Source organism: Amphibalanus amphitrite, unplaced genomic scaffold (genome assembly GCF_019059575.1).
Source record: "Amphibalanus amphitrite isolate SeventyFive unplaced genomic scaffold, NRLGWU_Aamphi_draft 000082F_arrow, whole genome shotgun sequence".
NCBI lineage: Eukaryota > Metazoa > Arthropoda > Thecostraca > Balanomorpha > Balanidae > Amphibalanus > Amphibalanus amphitrite.
In genome coordinates, this window is record NW_024881578.1 from 792,895 (window position 1) to 813,429 (window position 20,535).

Sequence of the window (20,535 nt, forward strand, 5' to 3'; positions counted from 1 at the left end):
GAATTGCTGGATTTCGAGCCCTGCCATCCAACATGGCGCCCTACATATACACTTTAGACGAAGTATACGCAGTGGCCGATGGACAGACAAGTCCAAGAAAAATATTATGCTTTTTTGATGACGTATTCTGAACAAATTAGTTATTTATCCTTTGTAATTCATAAGGTGCTACTATAATAATAAAAAATTGATCGATTTATTAAAAAAAGTTATGTAAGATAATTTATAAGGCCTTTTGATGGCAAATAATGCCGTTTATCCTACTCATGCGTCATCAAATGTAGACTACAATTTATTTGATTTCATGCTAGTTGAACGGAAGCGTGAGCGGCGTTTCCGCATCGTGCTGCCATCTTTGTTGGAATATTGACACGTTTGAGTTTTGATTTTATGGTGTATATAGGGCCTTGGATTTTTATGGTGGACGCGGTGGACGCATGTGGATGTGTTGTTAGGTTGGTCTTCAATTTGCTGTTCTTGAATTTAAATGGCATAGATGTTGCTCTGTATTTCAATTTGAAATGGAACCACCAAAGGTTTTTGATAAAGACTTGGTGATGCTCTTATTGCTTGAGATGTAGGTAATAGATGGGTGTTGAATGCCTAATTTCTTTTCAATTTAATTTTGTTGGCAAGAAGACACCCTCACAGTTTGCCACCTGGAAAAATGTAGAATAAATGATTTTAATTTGCCACTCACAATTAATTTCCTGGCAGAATACGAGGAAAAAAGTGATACAATTATTCCATGTTACGAAGTTTAAACAAATTTGTTTTTGGATATTGAACATAGGAATTTTGAACATTATTGTATAACTTTTACCAGGGATTCATGCCAATTTGTGTATTAACAATCTCTGTATAGGAGAACCATGTGGATTGTTTTTGTAGGTAGATACCTGAATGATTGAATTGTGTCCATTTCTATGGCTAAATTACTTACATTTTACTATTTATTATGTTCAAATAACCATTGGTGGCTCTCTCAGTAGTCTGAGCGATTAACCTCTTCTAAATGAATAAGGCACCATTTCATGTAAAAGTTATGACATGTTGTTTTTTGACTGATAAATGCATTTTTGTAGTTTTGGTATTAAACTGGCTTAGGCTTAATGTGATTGGATACCAGCATTTTGCTGGTTTTATCATATTATTATTTTAATAAATTGAATCCCTAAGAAAATTAATCCCTTAGGTTATAGGCAAGCATCCATAATGTTAGCTTGGCACTCACACCAGCATCACTGTGATTGTGACACAGCATCATTGTCATATCAAATCTATTGATTTTCAAAACCAGATTCCCTATAGGTTGTACCCTGTGATATGATTTATGAAGTATATATTATTCCTTTCCTACCATTTCCTTTCCTACCATGCTCACAAAACATCATGCTTAATAATCAGCTATCTCTGTAGTGATGCCTTACTTGCCTTATTGTGGAGTGAAGTTAAGCTTTTCTGGAAATCAAAGTTAGTATCATTTTGAAATGATTATGATTGTCACAATTTTCTTAGTCTTGCTCATCATTCAGGGGTCCAAGTGCAGAGTTCATATTGAAGTATCACTGGGTCCAAACCTTGCTAATAGGTTAACAGCTGCAAATAACTAGGTGAAGACTATCTTTCCCATGCTTGTCCAAATTTACAGTCAAATACCTATTGTACCAGGCATCAGGAGCTAGCCCTCAAAACCATGAAGCCTAAACATAACTTTTTTTGCAGAAGCTGCTGACCATTTGTGTCTGGGACATTTCTTATTGACTAGCTTTGCACAAATGGAAGTGCAAAGACACACATGTCACACTAGTGCATAGCATTCTCCATTCTTAGACAGTGATGAGTGCAGAAGATACTGGCTCCGGCGCCGATTCGGTGACGGCCTCGCCACCGGAGCCGACCGAGGACAGTATGGGGTCGGTGGAGGGCGGCACTGCCGGCTCCGACCGCCGCGGCTCGGCCGGCTCCGACTCCGCCGCGGACGGGCCCTCCACCCCGGCCGGGGGGCGGACCCGCTCCAGTGACTCGGGCGACAGTGGCGCCTCGGAGAGCGCCGGCCCGACGGCAGGGGGCGGCGCCGGGGCGGGACAGGCCGCGGCAGGTGTCGCTACGGATGTCGAGTCGGTGTCCGACGGAGCAGAGTCTGACGACGCGACTGTCGGCGGTGAGAAGGCGAACTCGGGTGAGAGTGGAAAGGCGAACTCGGGTGGAAGTGAAAAGGCGAAGCCGGGCGGGGACGAGGTAGCGTCGGACTCTGCGGACGAGGTGATGGAAGTGCCGGTTGAAGAGGGCAGTGCGGCCGCGGCGGCCCCGGACAGGGAGGCCGAGGCGCTGACTGTCGAAAAGGAGGAGCCGCGGCTGGCCGACGACCCGCACGTGACCGTGATCGACATCGACGTGCCGGCTGACCAGCCGCCGAAGAGCTCGCCGCTGAAGCAGATCCGCGTCATCTCGGCGGCGACGGTGAGCACGCTGGACGAGTCGGAGGAGGACGGTGACGACCCTGAGCCTGTGGAGGCCACCAACGGCGGGTCGCCGCCACCGGCGGCCGGAGGCTCCCGCCCGGCCACCGCCGGCAGCACGAAGGTGAGTCCGACCAGCGACACTGAGTTGGGGGGGGGGGGATGGCTCGTATTCTGGGGCTGCGAGATGCAGCAGCTTGTATATGGGTTTCTTTTTTTATCCATGAGTATCTTTTTTCATATGTTTATTACATATCCGAGAACACGGGTTGTATATGGGTTTGAAGTGGCTTCTAATGCAATGTTTGGTCAAATCGGCGGGTTTGATGGTGGTTTGATTGGTAAAATGGATAAGGTAGGTGTGCAGGGTGTACGGATACTTTCAAAGTGTAAATGTGATTGTAGGACAACCGTTTCTACTCGTATCGCAGTATCGTTCCGGAGGAGCTCCTGTTCGTGTTGACACAAATATTTCGCGCTACATGTGGTCCACCGCGCTACATTCACCCTCGCGTTCCGCGCCGCTCAGACCGTCGGCTCGGTTGGCGGTGGTGTCCGGCTGAACGGACAGGCGGCGGCCGGCGCCGCGGCCGACTCGTCCAACGAAGGGGTGACAGTGGTGGTGGACCGGTCGCCGCACGCCGCTGTCGGCCTGCCCACCTCCTATGGCATCGTCACACCCATCTACAAGGAGTGAGTGAATGAAGCAGGGATGGTGCCGGCTGCACGGCCGGACGGTGGTGCTGGCGGTACTCACTGAGATGTGGGGGTCGTTCGTTGGATCAGATGATCAGATGGATCTGTGGTAATAAAACTCCGTGCAGTGGAACGGTTTCTAACCATCTCTGTCTTTTGGACCATTCTGTGTACGATCTTTTGCCCTGTGTGACTTGTGCCTGGCGTCTATGACACGTGTCTGACCTCGGACCGGTATTTGACCCGTTTTTTTTTTACCTTGTCTGACCTCTATAGCCCGTGTATGACTCTGACCGGTGTCTGAACTCTGACATCTGCTCGTGTCTGACTCAGACTGGTGTCTGACCTTTCTGATCTCTGACTGTGCTTACTGTGCTGACTGTGTCTGATCTCTATCCCGGTGCCCGACAGCGCGTCGGAGGCTGCCGGGGGCGGCAAGTCGCTGCGGCCGCTGGCGGTTCGGCCGGCCGTGGTGCCCGCCGGCACGGCGATGGGCGCCACGCTCCTCTCCTCCCGGCACAGCAAGTGCATCGGCTGCCACTGGGTCAGTGCCCCCCCCCCCCCCTGCGAGCGCGCCTGTCATGGCGGGAGACCGTGTAATGGAATGGAAGAGGGTAGTGCCGTGCATTTAGCTGTTGTGCCTTCATGGCTGCGGCCGCCAATGTTCCTGTTTGCGTGCCGGTGATGACTTCATGTCGGCTTTCCGTTAACGGCCGCTCTGCCCGCTCCACAGGTGAAGCCCATCAAGTACATGATGATGGCGAACGGAGCCAAGAGCGGCAACGTCATCTGCTCGGACGAGTGTCTGGAGCAGTGCGTCAAAAACGTGAAGGCGGTGAGACTCGGCCGGCCGGGTGGACAGCCGCAACTGTGGCGTGAGGGGAACCAGTCAGTAGTCGGTCCAGTTGGTAGCTTGGTAATGCCTTTTCCTGTCACTTGGTATACCTTGGCAATAATACGGGATGTCGCCGCAGGAATGCTGAGATGTGTGTTTGATAAATCGTTTTCGTGTTGCGATTATAAACTGTGAACGTGTTTCATATTTTGATATGAAAGACATCTACTGACTGTTTGCTCATCGCCATTCACATTTATTTACCTTAAGTAAAGGTCAATAGGTACCTTTCGAGTAATAAGACCCTTTACTCAAGAGGCGCCTCCTCCTCTTCTGATGAAGACGAGTCGGCTGCCATGCTCGTTGTGGCCATGACATGATGACCACTGTTGTTAGTGACAGTAGCTACTGTCGTTGATATGACGAGTAACCACTCTTAGCATTAGTAGAAAAAGTTGTAGTTAAACTTGTCAGGGTGGTCCTTCCATTCTTTACCAAGTCTGAACTTTAAAACATTGACGTTTGGTGCTTCAATGGTGTTCCTGGACAGCTTGTTCCATGCCTGAGTCACTCGTGCCGCGAAGAAGGCTTTCCTAGGTCTCAACTGATGCTGAACCTGCAGCTTTTGACCATGACTTCGGGTGGTACGACTAAGGGAGTTCTTAGACATGCTGTTGCGGCAACACGAGCAATCTCTTTGGTAGTTCACCATGTAGTTCACCTGAGATATTTATGCATAGTAATTTTGTTGTCCTTTTGATTCACATATCGACCATGCATGCATGCCATTTCTTTGTTCGTCTGTTTTTTTTTTACGAGTTCTTGTCGGCAATGCCACGTTAATGATCCCCGTGTCTGCGCAGGGCCGTATGAACATCGGCAGCGACGGCAGCACGCTGTCGATCCCGGCCGCGCCGCCGGCCGCCAGTCCGGCCACCAGTCTGACAGTGGCCAGCGTCACCTCTCTCTCCTCCCCCGCGGTGGCGGCCGCCGCCACGCCGGCCTCTGCGGCCGCCACCCCCTGCTCGCCGTCCGGCGGCGGCGGCCCGACCCCGGCCGGCGACGCGCCGACGGGCTCCAGCCGCAGCCGGACTGTCTGTCAGAACGCGGCGTGCGGCCTGCCGATCCTGCTGAACAACACCTCCCAGCGGCTGCAGCGCACCGTCTGGGAGACGATGGTGTTCTGCTCGCCTTCCTGCGCCGGTGAGACGGGAGGAAGCGAGGAACAGTGAGAGACGGAAAAGGGGGAGGGGATTGGGGCAAGCTGGAGGGCTGCTGGTGAGTTTCGAGCGGAAGGGCTGGTATTACTCGGGATGGTGGATTGATTTGGTCAAGTGGACACCAGAGGCATGTTTGTAAGGCCAGGTGATATTGCGACTAGTTCAGCGAAATGTACACGAAAAAGCGCACTTGACTGAGATATTTTACGGTGTGGGGTGTTTCCCACCTGTCGCACGGTGCTCGTGACGCGCTGTCGAGCCGTCAATTCCCCCTCCCTCTGACCATCTGCGCCCCAACCCGTCCGCCCTTACAGTCGAGCACCAGAAGAAGGACGGCTCGTCGTGTGTGTTCTGTAAGCTCGACCTGCCCGAGCTGGTCATGGGCAAGTACTGCGTGCGCTTCGGATCGGACGTGCGCCAGTTCTGCAGCAACCTGTGCCTGGACGGCTTCAAGAAGCGGCTCAAGGTGTGCAGCTACTGCCAGCGCGACATCACGCGCTTCCAGGGCAGCTTCCTGGCGCCGGTCGGTAGTGCCGGCTCCCATCAGTTCAAGGTCAGTATACGGCGGCGGTGGCGGCCTCGACGGGTCACTCACTCAGCGACCAGAAAGGTGTCTGTGTATTCAATAGACTTTGCTGGCCGCATTCGGTCACGGCTGCATATGGTTGGATTTGTAGCGTGTCGGAATCTGATCAGATAGTATCTGAATGTAGATAACGGTCCCGAGCTGATATTTTGGCCTCACTTTTAACCATATTTTATATCAGCTACATGACTAGGCTCCACTCTCGCCCACGTCCAGACTCCCACAGCCGTGCCCGTGACTAACGCTTCCCGTCCGACCGGCAGGAGTTCTGCAGCCAGTCGTGTCTGACCCAGTACAAGACCACGCACAGCGAGGGCGGCAAGAAGCCGCCCGTGCAGGCCAACTGTTCCGTCTGTCTGAAGAACACCATCATCGAGCACAAGGTGGCCGTGCGGCCCGACGAGCCCGTCAAACAGCTCTGCTCGCAGATCTGCCTCAAGGCGTACAAGTTCGCCATCAAGGATGAGGGCCCGCTCGGTATGTCAGAGGGGAGAGATCTAATTGTGGGTTTCGCTCACTTTGTGAAATGGGAGATATGAAGGACACGGTCGGCACGTGGGGGACTGGGATATACGGGTTGGATGAGGAGAGGGAGAGATCGAAGGTTGTGTGGGGTCCGGGGAGATATCAGCGGGTACACTCGATACATAAATGGGGATTGGGGACTATAAGGAAGCACGGCTATTGTGTGAGAAGTGGAGATACTATGGGCTCGATCGGTACATGGGTGGGAACATCTTTTGGAGTTCGCTCGGTATGCGCGTAGTAAGGTACGGAGTTTGCTCGCGGCTGCGTTGGTGGGTAGATCTCGTGTTTCTGTTTAACTCACTGGTGCTGTCTCCCTTCTCAGACACGTGCGCCGTGTGCAAGTCGCTGCTGGTGACCAAAAACATGACGCAGTTCCGCGTGTGGAACGGCTCGGTGGCGGCCAACCTGTGCTCGCAGAGCTGCTCTAACGTGTTCGTCCTCTGCAACCGGCGCATCGTCTCGTGTCGCTACTGCAAGGTACACACCGCCGCGGCCCGCGCACGGGAGCAATGAGGGGCGCGAGATGGGCGCCGTCCGGGTGCCGGGAGTCCGGCGCTGGTAATCGGGGAGCGCCGTGGGACTCTGGGTATGGCGTGGAAGACGGTTCTGCGGATCTCGGGGCATGAATTGCCGGAGCGGGTATTGTAGTGTTTAACTGCATGTTGTCGCGTTGATTACGTTTCCGGGTGCGTTTGTGTGTACCCTGTCATCGTTCATTGAATTATCATGAAAAGAGATAACGGTTCGCTATTAGTTCTGTGTTAATTGTTAGCGTTTGCAGATGTGGACTGAGTGACCAAAGGCGCTGTGGTGTTTTCTGTGAACCGGCAGGTGAAGAAATACAACTTCGACATGATGGAAATAACTGCGGAAAAGGACGGGCTCTACTGTTCGGTGCACTGTCTGAAAAACTGCGGCAAACGCATCGGACCTCGGACCACTGCCAGGGCAGTCAGGTCAGTGGACATGTATAGCAAACTGATCAACCGTAAAAAAAAACATACGGCAAACGCATTGGACCACAAAGGTGGCCAGGTTAGGGGGACAAAGCAAACTGGGTTGTCTTGGGGAGTTAGATGGCACGGTGTCAGTGTCACTCTGTTAGTAGTCACCGGCTGACTGACTGGCATTGACTGTTCCGGTTCCCTCGGTCTAGTTCCCCCGGCCGGCTGCAGTCATTGCCTGCTGGCTGGCTGACTGACTGCTGAGTGAGTGACTGTGCTACTGACTCGGCCGCAGTGACTGATTGACCGACTTCCTGTGCCGGCAGCTGCGCGCACTGTCACACCGCAATGGATTCGTCGGCTCTCGTCAACACCAGCAACTCTCAGAACATCTTCTGCGGCACCAAGTGCGCCATGGCCTTCAAGAAGGCGCCGCGAGCCACAGGTGAGACTCGCCGGCCACCCTCCCCTGCACAGGCTCGACCAACGTCGCAGCTAAGCCGTGTCGTTTTATCGGCGGGCTTGGTAGTCAGTAATCACCTTTCTATTTTGTGGTCTCTCGTTAGATATTTGGTTTCGATGAGGCTAGAAGACGTGGATGCCGTTGTTCCTGGTAGGTTTGGGTGGATTAAATCCCTGTCTGTGGTAGGTTTGGGCTGGATGGGGCTATCCAGATATGGAAAGTTTTATCCAGTTTCTACAGCCTGCCCGGTAACTCTGCCCGCTCCTCCCCGCCAGGTTCGGAGCGCACCGGAGACTCGCAGCCCGTCTCCAACGGCGTGGCGCCGGCGGCGGCGTCCGCGGCGCTGCCGCAGATTCAGTCAGTCATCAGCCTGGCGGACGGCGCCGCGGCGGCTCCTGCGGCGGCCGGCGGGGCGGCGCCGCTGGCCGGCACGCTGCCCGGCGTGCGCGAACACCCGTCCTTGGTGCTGATGCCGCCGCCGCCCGTCTTCAGGAGGAACGTCTGCGTCCAGGTGCAGCCGCGGAAGGGGGAGGACAAGCAGACGGCCACCGTCTCCACGCAGACCGGTGAGACAGGGGGTAGAGGGAGCGAGGCGGTGGAGGCGGCGATTGGGGCAGGTGGTCTTGGTCACTGGAAATTCGCCTCGGCCTGGGTTTAGTATCGGCTGACGCGGATAATAACTCGCTTCCATTGATTTTCTTAGAATGATTAGCATCATTAACTAACCAACTGACGAACTTATTTTGGTGTTGCTGCTCGATCGACATCCGATCACTGAGAGACCAATGCAATTGTGATTTGCTAATTATACATAGATTGCCAATGCATGTATTGACGTCCAGTCTTCTGCTATTGTGCCACCAGACGCCTCCGGTCCGATCGAGTCTGGGGCCGTGCTGCCCGTGCCGGTGCCCATGTACGTGCCGGTGCCGATGATGATGTACAGTCGGCCGGTGCCGGTACCCGTGCCGCTGATGCTGCCTGTGCCGGTGCCGCTGCTGTGTGGCGCCGAGGACGCGCTCCGACTGCTCTGTGGTCTGCCGGCGGTACACCGGACTGCCGAGTACCGGCAGGTGAGGAAACGGGCGGGCTCAGGCTCAGCGGGCGGGTGGGCTGTGGGTGGCCTTCAGGAGCGGGAGTGAGCAGCTGCGCAAGTCTTGGGGAACCTAGGTAGGTCATGGGCGATATCAGGCGACGGGATGGTCAGGGAGAGCGGTGTCAGGGGTGTTAGTGGGCTGTGGGGTGGCCTTAGGGGACCAAGGTGAGTTGTTCGAGTTTTCGAGGGACCTAAATGGGCTGTGGACGGCCTGTTATCCGGCCCCCCGGGCGGCTGTTCCCCGTCACTAACGTCTGCCTCCCTGCGTCCCGTTCCCCCATTGACCACCTGTCTGTCGGCGGCAGGAGGGCTCTCCGGGCCGGCAGGTGGCCGGGAAGCGGCGCCGCTCGGCCGGCTCCGTCTCTGACGACTCGGGCCCGGAGCCGGAGCTGGCCTACGGCTCGGACGGGCCCGCAACTCCGGACAGCGACGCGGACGGCTCCGACTCCGGCAGCGTGGACAGCGCCGGCCGGCCGCCGCCGCACAAACGCCGGAAAGGTGACCGCTCGCGGGGCGGGGAGGGGAGGCCGCCCGACCCGTCAGACCCGCCCCCCGGCGGCACTCCGAGGGCGGGGCTGTGACGGACCGCCCGGCGGGGAGGGGAGGCCGCCCGACCCGTCAGACCCGCCCACCGGCGGATTTCCGAGGGCGGGACTGTGACGGACCGCCCGGCTAGGAATGGGGACAGTTGGGTGCGGAGGGGCGCGTGGCGCATTCTTAGGGGCGCGGGGCGCGTGCATTCCAATTTCGGGAAGCATGACTGATGTTTCTCGGCCAGTAATTGTGGCAACTGCGATTTGACCATGACAGAACATTGTGGAAACGATATGACGGAAATGATCAGACGTGGAAATTGAACCACATTTTGGTAGATATGAGTCGTATTTAAATTGCATCCAGATTTGTTTGCATGACTTATTCCACGTGCAATGCCACGCTGTTGGCAGTTACGTTTTTATGTCGAAAGGGTGTTCTGATGAGAACGTCGCCCGATTTTCACTAACATTCTGCTTTCCTACTGCCAGGTGACCAAAATGTTCCATTTTGTGTACATTTCATTGTAAATATACATTTCGCGAATGTAATTGAAGATGTTTGCAAAGTGAAAAAGGTTACGATGTAGCCCAACGACCCGAATGAGGTCACAGCGCATGCCATAAGCCAGGGTGTCCCGCGTTAGTTCGATAGGGACAATCATGTTGTCCGATGATGTTAGAATCTAATATGAATAATTTTGAACGTCAGCTATGCAACATATTCCTTTTGTAGAGTTTGACTGGCCGAAGAAGTGATGCTTGACTGACTTCGCGTGGAAAATATCACTCGGTTTGAGTGACGGTGCTTTTAGTAGAGGCAGAACGTTTCGTTTTGACTAGTTGAGCCGCGTTTTCAAACTTCGTCCGTGTGTGAATTTTCACAGCGCCCAGCGTATAAGGTAGGGTCGGCTGCACATTCCTCAGCCGTTCCCCCTACCCCGCTAAACTAGAGCTACACAAAAAAGAGCGTGTTGCTCGTGACAAAACGAAGCCGATTGTAAGCAAGACGAGACGAAACGGCGCAGGGTCGAGGGCTGCGAGACTGGTGGGCTGGGTGAGATGTGAATCGTAGGGACTGATCAAACGAGGCAGTGTGGGCGCGGCGGGGTCGGGATGGAGTGTGGAAGGGACGGGAGAAGATGATAAAGTAGCGAGTTAGCGAATAACTATTGCGATTGGTGAATGCGTTAGTAGCGAATCGAGACTCGTCCCCTCGCGAGTCTGGCTCTGCCTTCCCTAACTCCCCCTGCCCGCCCGTCGCCAGTATCCACCCTCTGCCTAACTCCCCCCCCCCTCCCACCCTCCGCCAGTGGGCCCGCGCCGTCCGTCGCCACCGTCGCCGTCAGCCGTCGCCGTGGACGGGGCCGCTGCGCGGGTGGACCTGGCGGCGCTGCTGCGTGCGCCGCCCACCGAGCCCCAGTCGCGGCTCGGCGGACCGCCGGAGGCAGGGGACGACGCCGCACCGCAGCGGACAGAGTTCGTGGGACCGGTGGACGAGTCGCTGCCCTGCCACCGGAGCGCTATAAAGGTAGGCCAGATCCGTCAAGGTATGAAAGGGAAGGTGGTGGTCGGGGTGGAGGGTCTGATATGGATTCTGTGAACGAAGCAGATAATTTTATCGAAGCAGAATATAACATGGTCAGGATGAGACGTTGTGTCATTGAACATAAATGATCAGGCTAGCTATTCGCACCATCGTATTTTCGCATTAATGATACACTGCTAACTAACTATATTCACTTACAGTGTGTACTTTGTCAGCTGATTTTCTGCACACGATAGCCTCACCCTGGACATCGTTCTCTGACGCTGCCCGACCTGCCCCTGCCCCGACTCTGCTCGGCAGTACACGTGGTGTGTGCGCGTGTTCGAGCAGTTTATCCGGGAGCGGAACCGCCGGCCGCCGCCGGTCTGTGACTCCGACTCGGCTCAGTCCGGCACCGACTCGGAGACGCACGAGCGTCTGGTGGCTGATCCGCTGCAGGCCACGCCCTCGGAACTGGCGGCCGGCCTGCGCGCGCTGGTCAGAGAGCTGAGGAGGCCCGGCGGTGAGCCGTACGCACCCGACCTGCTCCACTACCTGCTACTTGGTGAGGAGGGCGCGCAGAGGGCGGACCGGAGGGATCCTACGGGGAGGGGGATTCGTGGAAAAAAGTAAAGTGTTTTGGATTTGTACTTACGCAGCACATTATGGAAATATATGCGAGAAAGGAGGGTGAGAATGCATATTATGAGGGAACTGTAAGGAGAATATGCGATTCGGTGAGCTATTCCCTCCTTCTGTGAACAGTGAACACCTCCAGCCTTCTTCCCAGACAGTCGATGGCGATGTGTCTGCTCGGCCGTCTGTTTCCCCTGCTGATAACCCGTGCCGTGTCTGTCCGGCAGGGATCCAGGTGTACCTACTGTTCCGCACTGGGACAGCCTGTAACCCACTGTGTGTCTGTCCGTCAGGGATCCAGGTGTACCTACTGTTCCGCACTGGGACAGCCTGTAACCCACTGTGTCTGTCCGGCAGGGATCCAGGTGTACCTACTGTTCCGCACTGGGACGGCCTGTAACCCACTGTGTCTGTCCAGCAGGGATCCAGGTGCACCTGTTGGGACAGCCTGTAACCCACCGTGTCTGTCCGTCAGGGATCCAGGTGTACCTGTTGGGACAGCCCGTAACCCACTGTGTCTGTCCGTCAGGGATCCAGGTGCTCCTGTTGGGACAGCCTGTAACCCACCGTGTCTGTCCGGCAGGGATCCAGGTGTACCTGCTGGAACAGCCCGTAACCCACTGTGTCTGTCCGGCAGGGATTCAGGTGTACCTGCTGGGACAGCCTGTAACCCACTGTGTGTCTGTCCGTCAGGGATCCAGGTGTACCTACTGTTCCGCACTGGGACAGCCTGTAACCCACTGTGTCTGTCCGGCAGGGATCCAGGTGTACCTGCTGGAACACCGGCGCTGGGACAGCCTGTTCTGGGGCGAGTCGTACGCAGAGGTGGGCGCCGCACTGCAGGAGCGACTCGAGCCGGTCGTTGAGGACATCAGCAGGGCCGGTGAGTGGGTGCCGGGGGGAGCGGGAGGGATGCTCGGCATGGTCTCGGAGTCTGTCTGGACTCGAGAAATGTCCACCTTTTAGTTTGTCGCATCATAAATTGGGCGCTCACAGGTCTCGGATGCTATAGGTAATGTCGAATTCATATAGCCTGCCGTATAGCATTGGATAAATAATCCCGGGTCGGGTTGATTTTGTAGTTACATATGAGTGCGTCTGCCCGTGTATTGTTGACAGCGGCAATGGTAGCAGGGCCAGTGCAAACTGAGCCCCAGGGAAGAACTAATCCTGCTGTTGGACCTACAGAGGCGGGCCCACTGACCAGGCTGATGGTACTCGGTCTCCCTGGAGACCCGTTAACCCATCTGCTCCCTCCCCCCTCCCACAGAGGCGGACCCGCGGCGGCACGTGCTGACCACCCACGTGGAGGAGCGGCAGCTGTGGGAGGCGCGTGTGCTGGGCGCCCACTCGCCACAGTCGCTGGTCACCACCGTCATCTACTTTGTCACCAAGTACTTCCTCATCGGCGTGAGTTCACCTGTGGATCGTCATCGGCAGTGATGAGAGATGTTATGGCCTTCAGCTATGCCGTAAAGCTATTACAGTGGGCTTACCGCTGCCTCTAACTGGTGGATAATGGGTGTACGACTGCTATTGGTGTACGACTGCTATAAAATGTCCTTGCCAGAAGTCGGAACATTTTATTTAACGCAGCCACCTCTGAGTAAGCCGAAGTTTATGTTGTCGCCAAATACTCAGCGAGCTTTGTCCCATGGTGAACGCTGATGCTGGAATACCTTACGTCTACTCGATGGATTCTTATCCGCGCCACACCAGCCTAGACTGTGACTGTGTGTACCAGACTGCCGCTGCAGTCATTGACGGCCCCGTCCCCGGCCTGTCCCCTCAGTCGCTACAATGGCACCAGAAGCTCAGCTTCGCCATGATCCAGGAGAGCATCAACCTCAAGAGCCGGCTGAAGCAGAGCTCACTGCGGCTGCTGGACTCGCGTAACGTCTGTAAGTGATCGCACGACGTGAGCCGGTGTAAGGTCTGAAAGACAGGTCCGATAGGCGGGCAGAGTCGCGCGGGTCATGCTTCACTAAGTCGCTGGTGCTTGCTCGTTTGGGGAGGGGCTCGCATGGAGCGGTGTGCTTTTGGCTTTGAAAATGAAATGAAATGGAGGACGTTTCGCTACAATAGCGTTTATGGTGCCAGAATCTGTTCTGGGCATTTCTCGTCTTGTTCGTAGTTCTCCTATCTTGTATTTGTAATTTGATGTGATCGCTGCGACTGATCGCTATCAAACGTGAAAGATTAGCTTTGCAATCTTTCAGGTGTTGCTTTGTTTCTTTACCTAGACGAAGTCACGTCTGACCGGTGCTTTCTACTACTCTGATTATTATTTCATTTCATTATCCATGTAGCCGCTGATCGCCGCCGTTTCTCTTCCGTCTTAATTAACAATGTTCTGTGTTTCTGCAGACAAGCGAAGTAAGACGTTCGAGATGCCGGCGAACCAGGAGGACCCGTTCCAGTGTCCGGTGCGCTTCATTGAGTTCTACCTGAGTCGGTGGTGAGTCGCCGGGTCGGGTGCTCGGGAGGGGCCGGACCACGACGCCTGCAGGGTACCCTGCTTGTCATCGAGGTGGTGTGATGCGATACCCGGCGTCACTCCGTAGCTCTGCCCAATATTTAGCAGCCCCTTCCCTGACGCCTCGCTCTCCGGTTCACGACAGTCTGCGGAAAGTTCTCCCGCTCGTCCCTAACCAGTGCCGTCTCTGACTTCCCCCTCCCCCCTCCCTCCCGGCAGCCCTGCGGCGGAGCGCAGCTCCCGCTCTGCGCCGCTGTACCTGACTCCCCCCCCCCTCCCTCCCTTCCCGGTCCGGCGGCTCCCGCTCTGCGCCGCTGCACCTGACTCCCCCTCCCCCCTGGCAGCCCTCCCCGGTCCGGCGGCTCCCGCTCTGCGCCGCTGTACCTGACTCCCCCTCCCCCTCCCTCCCGGCAACCCTGCGGCGGATCGCAGCTCCCGCTCTGCGCCGCTGTACCTGACTCCCCCCCCCCCCCTCCCCCCAGTCCGGCGGCGGAGCGCAGCTCCCGCTCTGCGCCGCTGTACCTGACGCCAGCCGCGGACGGGCGGCCCGACGGCGACGCGTGGTTCTCGTCAGAGCCGCTGGCGGCCGAGGCGCTGCGCCAGGTGATCGCCCGACTGCTGACGGTCCGCGAGCTGCAGGCGGCGCTACTGGGCGCTACCGGCGGCGACGGCTCGTGACGGTCAGTCTGAGACGCGGCGCGGTGCGCCGTGCCGTCTGGGAGGACCCGACTGCCAGGCCAGTCAGCCGGCCCTCGGCCGAGCTGACCAATCAAACCGCTCAGAGGGGACGGCAGGGGTCACCCGGAGACTGCCTGGTGCCTGTAGAGTGCTCCCTTCCGGTTAATCACTCCGGGAGGGGAGGGGGAGGGGGATGGAGCGATAAGCTGTCTGTTGGTTGTTGCAACGAGTATGAAGAACAGCATCGAACTAGATTAGTTGGAACAAGTTGCTGAGTTGGTGAAGTACAAGTCTGTCCTGTTCGGCGGTCTGGATGACGCCGCCGCCCCGCCAGTGACTGGTACGGACTCGCGTGGGGACGGAGGCGTCCGTCAGGCCGACGTTGGCGATCCCCGAGCCACTTTCAGATATCGTTTTGTAGCGTGTGCACCGCTGTGTGGATCCCGCCCACCACTCTGCGAACTCATTCATCCGGTGTTTTACATGTTGGTGCGTACCATTCCGTTTCACGACGCACCGATGCCGTCTCATCCCGTGTTGCTCCTTACCTGTATGATATTTGCCGAGAGATGGCGCGATGTGTCACGGGTTGGGGTGTTTCTGGCGGGTGTTCTTCAGCATTGCGCTCACAATTGTTGGATGAGTGTTTTGTTGAACATCAAACGACCAGCACAATAAATTGTCGATAATCTGTGCAGAGTTTGATACAGGCCTGTTGATCCATACAGGCAAGACAATGGAGACGCAACTTTGGGCACGCTGTGTTGTTTCTTATGCAATATACTATACATGTTTCTCAGCATTTGTGTATGTCGCCAGTGATCGCCATGGGCCGGGCCAGCCCAATGGGCTATGGCCTCAACTATGAAGGATGATGGGCTGTGGACGGGCTGGGCCATGAGAACTTTTAAAATGGGCTGGGTTTCGCGACTGAGACAGAAACCATAACTAGGTAGACTATTACTGTGCAGTGTGTAGGACTCAAAAACACGTTAATGATTATAAAACATACATGTATGATATGTATTGTGCATGCTGCTCTCAAAAGATTGTTTCTTTCCCATTCATTTTTGACTGGCTGGGCCGGGCTGGTTTTTGACACTTTTACTATGAACGGGTTCGGGCTGGGCCGGGCTGTGAACCCATGGGCCTGGGCCGGGCTGGACTGTGATTTTTCGGCCCGTTGCGAACCCTGTATGTCGTAGGCGGCGGAACGGGGAAGGCACCGGGGCACCGTGCCCCCCTTTGATTTTGGCATTTTAACATTAGCCCTATGGGCGTTGCATGGAAAGAATGGCACCAAAAGTCGGCAGTGCCCCCCCCCCCTTAATTGAAGGTGTTCCACCGCTACTGCTGTATGTTGCACTCTGTTGGGACATGCTGCCTCACCGAAAGCGCGGCTACAGGCGGAGCGAATATCCACTGCAATGGTAGACTGTGCCGCGCGACTCCCGAGCGCTGCGGCACAGCCTACCCTCCCAGGTCTGCGCTCAGCCGGCCGAGGACGGCGAGCCCCGGTTATTTGTAGCGCGCCGGGTGAAGGCTCGTTCGACCGTGTTGATCGTTTGAAAGAGATGTGATTCTGGTGGAACACTAGGAACAGTCACGAAGAAGGAAAGAGAACAAGTGTGATTGATCTTGTCGAGGGAAAAAAACTTACCTTATCACGCGATTCTTTGTTGTTGTTTTTTTTCTCTCATCACTGTCAGATCCACTAACGTCCCGGAAGGATTAAGGAAACTGCTTACGTTAATCGGAGGATAGCTAACACGAAAAGGGAAGGATATTAATAAAAAATATACCATTTACCATACGATTTGAACATTTCAATGTCTCGCACTTCGCAGTCACATCTGCGCCAAGCAGAGAACGAATAGTGAATTTCGTTGAAGTTTCAGTTGTAGGTATAGTTGAGCTCCCTGCTTCAAAAGTGTGATATCTTCTATCCGGCGGCAGATAGCAATATCGTGCATTCTGGGCCCGCTTGAGCGGCGCTGCCCGTCGAAGCCAGGTGCCGCTGCCAGCCCGTGGTCGGCGCTCGGTCAGAGTCAGATCCCGATGTCCGACTGCGGTCGGAGCTCGGTCAGAGTCTGACGCCGCTGCCAGCCCGCGCGGCGCGCGGTTAGAGCTTGGTCAGAGTCTGAGGCCGACGTCGCGCTGCGGTGGGACAGCCGGCCGGCCGCGGCGGACCGCAGCAGGTCTGCGGTCACTCCGAGACGGCTGCCGGTGCCGCTCCTGTCCGCCGTGACGGCTTAGAGTGACTCGCGGCATGGAGGAGGGGTGCGCGACTGCCGGAGCCGGCTGACCGCAGCCGACCTCAGCGTCACACTGTGAGGACCGCCAGCTGTGGGTGGCTCCAGAGGACCCATATAAGCAGCGGGCGGCCGGCACCGAGACAGCAGCGGCGGCAGAGACGAACCGGCGACCCCTTCTCCGCACCGACTCCGGACCTCAGAGCCAGCGAACATGAGGCTCTGGCTGGCGGCAGCCTGTCTGCTGGCCACTGCTGTGGCCGTGGTAAGTTGCACTAAACTTCTACACATTATGCTCGATAGCGGCCACCGTGCCAAGAAAATTATAAGATGTGGAGTGATGCTTACAGTAAATGGTGTGCTTGACGTTGTGGCACCTGTCACCTACATTGGGAAAACGCTGGCACGGGCACCTGACGTTGGCTCACAGAAATACCGAACACGTGTGCTTTAATAGGTGGCTGGCCGTCACGTTTACTAATGTCTCCATACCCTTACCCAGGTATACTCCAAAGAAATGTTGCATACCTACATATTGAATCAGTTCTCTAAAAGCTTATGACTTGAACATGTTTTTTTTTAATAATATGACTTTAATTCGTTTTCCCCTTGTTCAGCCTCGCGGTTTACTGACTACCGCGTCGCTTTTCAGCGCATGGACAGCTGGGACGTTCGTAAGGAATACGGAACACGGTCCAAGTTCCCGTCTCGTAGCGTGTACGATGGGAGCCGAAGAGTCCCCGCTGATCGCTCTTCGTCTTCCGACTACGACCGCCACGAGCTCCAGGATAGGAAGGAGTTGGACCGTAAACTGAGCGGGCCGCGGGCGGTGGACGAAGACAGGTCAGAGGGCCGTGCCCAGGACTGGCAGAGGAGGGCGGCTCACCACTGGGACCGCGCCCAGTACGAGGACCGCCGGGAGGAGGCGGACCGCTGGGACCAGGACAGATGGTCTGAGGACGACCGGGAGGTCGGCCCCAGCCGCCGCGTGCCGCCGAGCCCGCGCCACCAGTGGCACACGCAGCGCGCCGTGCCGGGGGAGCCTCCGTCCCGCGCCGTGCCCGGCTCGCCGCCGTTCCGCGGCTACGACCTCCAAAGCCGCGGCATCAACTGGGAGACCTCGCATCGCGGCGAGTTTCAGTTCATCGCGCGCCTGTCGGCCTACTACACCAAGAGCGGCGCCTGGTACTACGAGCCGTGCGGCGCCTCCATCATCAGTCCCGTCTTCCTGCTGACGGCCGCGCACTGCTTTGACCACCAGCGGGCGGCCGTGGGACACGTGGATCCGGCGCGCGTCTACGCCTACCTCAACGACTTTGACACCACGCAGCCGGACGAGTCGGCCATCGTGACCGCCTCGGAGGTCATCCTGCACGATAATTACACCCCGCGGGGCGGCGGCCGACCGCTCAACGACGTGGCAGTGGTGCGGCTCTCCAGTCCGCTCGACTTCGCCGCGCTCGGTGTCGGTAGCATTTGCCTCGACTCGGCCCCCATTGGCGACAACGTCGACATGACCATCGCCGGCTGGGGCAAGACAGCCGAGAACGCCGCCCACATGAACACCCAGCTCTTCAAGTCGACCAACGAGAAAACGCTCAGCCTCGACCGGTGCAAGTACGACACGTCCTACTCGCCGGACGAGATCGATTCAGACGCCATCTGCGCCAGCGGCGCGAACCAACTCGGGGTGCAGGATGCGTGCCAGGGCGACTCGGGCGGACCCATGTTCCACCAGAAGAACGGCCAGTTCGCGCAGACGGGCGTGGTGTCGTGGGGTCGCGGCTGCGGCCGCGCCTCCTACCCGGGCGTTTACGCCAGGGTGTCCAAGTTCGCCAACTGGGTGGTCGCTAAGACCAACGGAGCCGCTGCCACGTGCTAGGTGGCGGCGCCGTTAAGTCAGCGCTGGCCGGCGGTCGGGCCGGGTGCGGATGGAGGCGGGGACGGTCGGGCCGGGTGCGGACGGAGGCGGGGACGGTCGGGTCGGTGCCGGGAGGTGAGGGGAGTCGCCGCGTCCCGCCACTCGGGCTCGGCGGCTCCCCCGACCAAGTGTCAGCGGGACGATCGGCTGACCTGAGGTCAGTGGCTTACTTAGGCCCAGTGAACTCAGCCAACCGACCCGCCGGCAACATCACCATCCCCGCTTTCTGACTCTCTGTATATAGACAACTTTACTGTGTGCTTAGCATGGAAAATCTTCATAAAAATGTGGTAGAAGGCAAGTAACTGGTCGTTGCCCTCCGTGCCTTATGGCCCTTTCACACGTAGCAACTTTTCCGGTCGCCGGCGACGGCAACTGTCGCCGGCGATCGCCAGCGACCGGGGTCAGTCGCCGGCAACTCCGCAGTTGTCGATATCAGCTGACCAGTCGCCGGGGTGTGACGTAGCAGTCGTGTCAGCCAATCATTGAAGAGTTGTCGGCGTTGCCGAGAAAGTTCAATTTTTCCAACATTTTGGAGTCGCCGGCGACTGTTCTAGTCAGCCGCCGCTCAACTGTCACGTGACCCGCTTGACCTTGAGTTGGCACCAGATATTGCGCTGCTGATACATGCAGCGGCGCAGCTTATTTTACCGCAATATTCAAGGTACTAAATATTTGGACATGTTTTGCAGGATGATAACTACCGTCTAGATAATATTGGAATAATATTTATTGGATCTATTATTGAAACAATACATAATATAAATGAAAATACAATCAAACTGCGATTCTTCTACAGTGGAATTCAATGCACTCAAGCATAAAACTGAAAAGTGGTGTGTACTTGCACTTCCTCCATTTTTCTTAACGCATCAGCCAAGACTACGAGTGCTGCAGATTTTGCTCACCTGTCTTGTTTATTCAACTACTACCCTGTTCTCAATAAATGCATAACTTTGCTGTAACGACATAAGCATTGTAGGAATGGTTGGTGGTAAGCATGGGACAATCACAGTGATTTGTGGTCACACATTTGAACCGTGCTTTGTATGTGAAAAAAAAACAGAAAAAGGCATTCTAGAAATGTAGCAGAAATTTAAATGCCAGAAACGGACCTGAGGCACGGCGAAGCCTACCACCCACATAAAACACAGGCTTTCATTATGTCAAAAACAGATGCTGTATTATCTAAAGCGCTGGATTGGGGAACACAAGTGTAGGCCCCCCAAAAAAAAGAAACAAACAAAATACATTTTTTCACACAGTGGATAACACTAAACATGGCGAGGTGGCAGTATATGACACCATACGCGCGACCACATAAAAATGCAGCACGCGCGGGCACGGGGCAAGGACGGAGGCACAATATGCCGATACCCAAGAAGACACAAGCCTAGGTCAAATGTGACAATACTGTGACAGAAATCTTAAAATCAGCCTGGACACAGCTCACTCTTCATGACCGTTTTTATCGAAAATAGACCAACAAAACACCAAGGCTCCTTCGTCCAAAACTCAAAACTCGACATGCCGCTCCAAAGGCCTTGCAAAACAGCGCACACCAACAACGCATAATAGCCAGCAACGCACACGACAGGATTTTCGAGGCCCGAGTCGTCAGCCGCCGCCGCCGCCACCTCCCGGCAGCCGATTGCTGAGTGCCTTGCTCCTTGCCGCACCG

General features: G+C 56.0%; 2 protein-coding genes across 2 annotated transcripts; both read left to right on the top strand.

Annotated features, from left to right (window-relative positions):
* Positions 1 to 367: 367 nt before the first annotated feature.
* LOC122379660 (zinc finger MYM-type protein 4-like) lies at positions 368 to 15,480 on the top strand. Its single transcript, XM_043362039.1, has 21 exons — positions 368 to 455; positions 1,726 to 2,586; positions 2,992 to 3,155; positions 3,570 to 3,702; positions 3,892 to 3,993; positions 4,857 to 5,196; positions 5,528 to 5,766; positions 6,063 to 6,276; positions 6,650 to 6,804; positions 7,159 to 7,283; positions 7,598 to 7,716; positions 8,010 to 8,300; positions 8,599 to 8,807; positions 9,136 to 9,328; positions 10,677 to 10,894; positions 11,213 to 11,456; positions 12,285 to 12,410; positions 12,798 to 12,937; positions 13,320 to 13,428; positions 13,895 to 13,985; positions 14,486 to 15,480. The coding sequence occupies exons 2-21, from the start codon at positions 1,840 to 1,842 to the stop codon at positions 14,679 to 14,681; spliced, it is 4,155 nt and encodes a 1,384-aa protein (XP_043217974.1). The 5' UTR covers positions 368 to 455; positions 1,726 to 1,839; the 3' UTR covers positions 14,682 to 15,480.
* A 1,580-nt stretch (positions 15,481 to 17,060) lies between these two features.
* LOC122379661 (phenoloxidase-activating factor 2-like) lies at positions 17,061 to 18,857 on the top strand. The gene is made up of 2 exons (XM_043362040.1): positions 17,061 to 17,198; positions 17,586 to 18,857. Exons 1-2 carry the CDS (start codon positions 17,148 to 17,150, stop codon positions 18,813 to 18,815), a joined length of 1,281 nt encoding a protein of 426 aa, XP_043217975.1. The 5' UTR covers positions 17,061 to 17,147; the 3' UTR covers positions 18,816 to 18,857.
* Positions 18,858 to 20,535: the final 1,678 nt, after the last annotated feature.

Coding starts and splice junctions, on each gene's coding strand:
- LOC122379661 (XM_043362040.1), top strand. CDS start 17,148: ATGAGGCTCTGGCTGGCGGCAGCCTGTCTGCTGGCCACTGCTGTGGCC. Junction 17,199..17,585: donor TGGCCACTGCTGTGGCCGTG/GTAAGTTGCACT, acceptor GTCGCTTTTCAG/CGCATGGACAGCTGGGACGT.
- LOC122379660 (XM_043362039.1), top strand. CDS start 1,840: ATGAGTGCAGAAGATACTGGCTCCGGCGCCGATTCGGTGACGGCCTCG. Junction 9,329..10,676: donor GCCGCACAAACGCCGGAAAG/GTGACCGCTCGC, acceptor ACCCTCCGCCAG/TGGGCCCGCGCCGTCCGTCG. Junction 13,986..14,485: donor GAGTTCTACCTGAGTCGGTG/GTGAGTCGCCGG, acceptor CCCTCCCCCCAG/TCCGGCGGCGGAGCGCAGCT.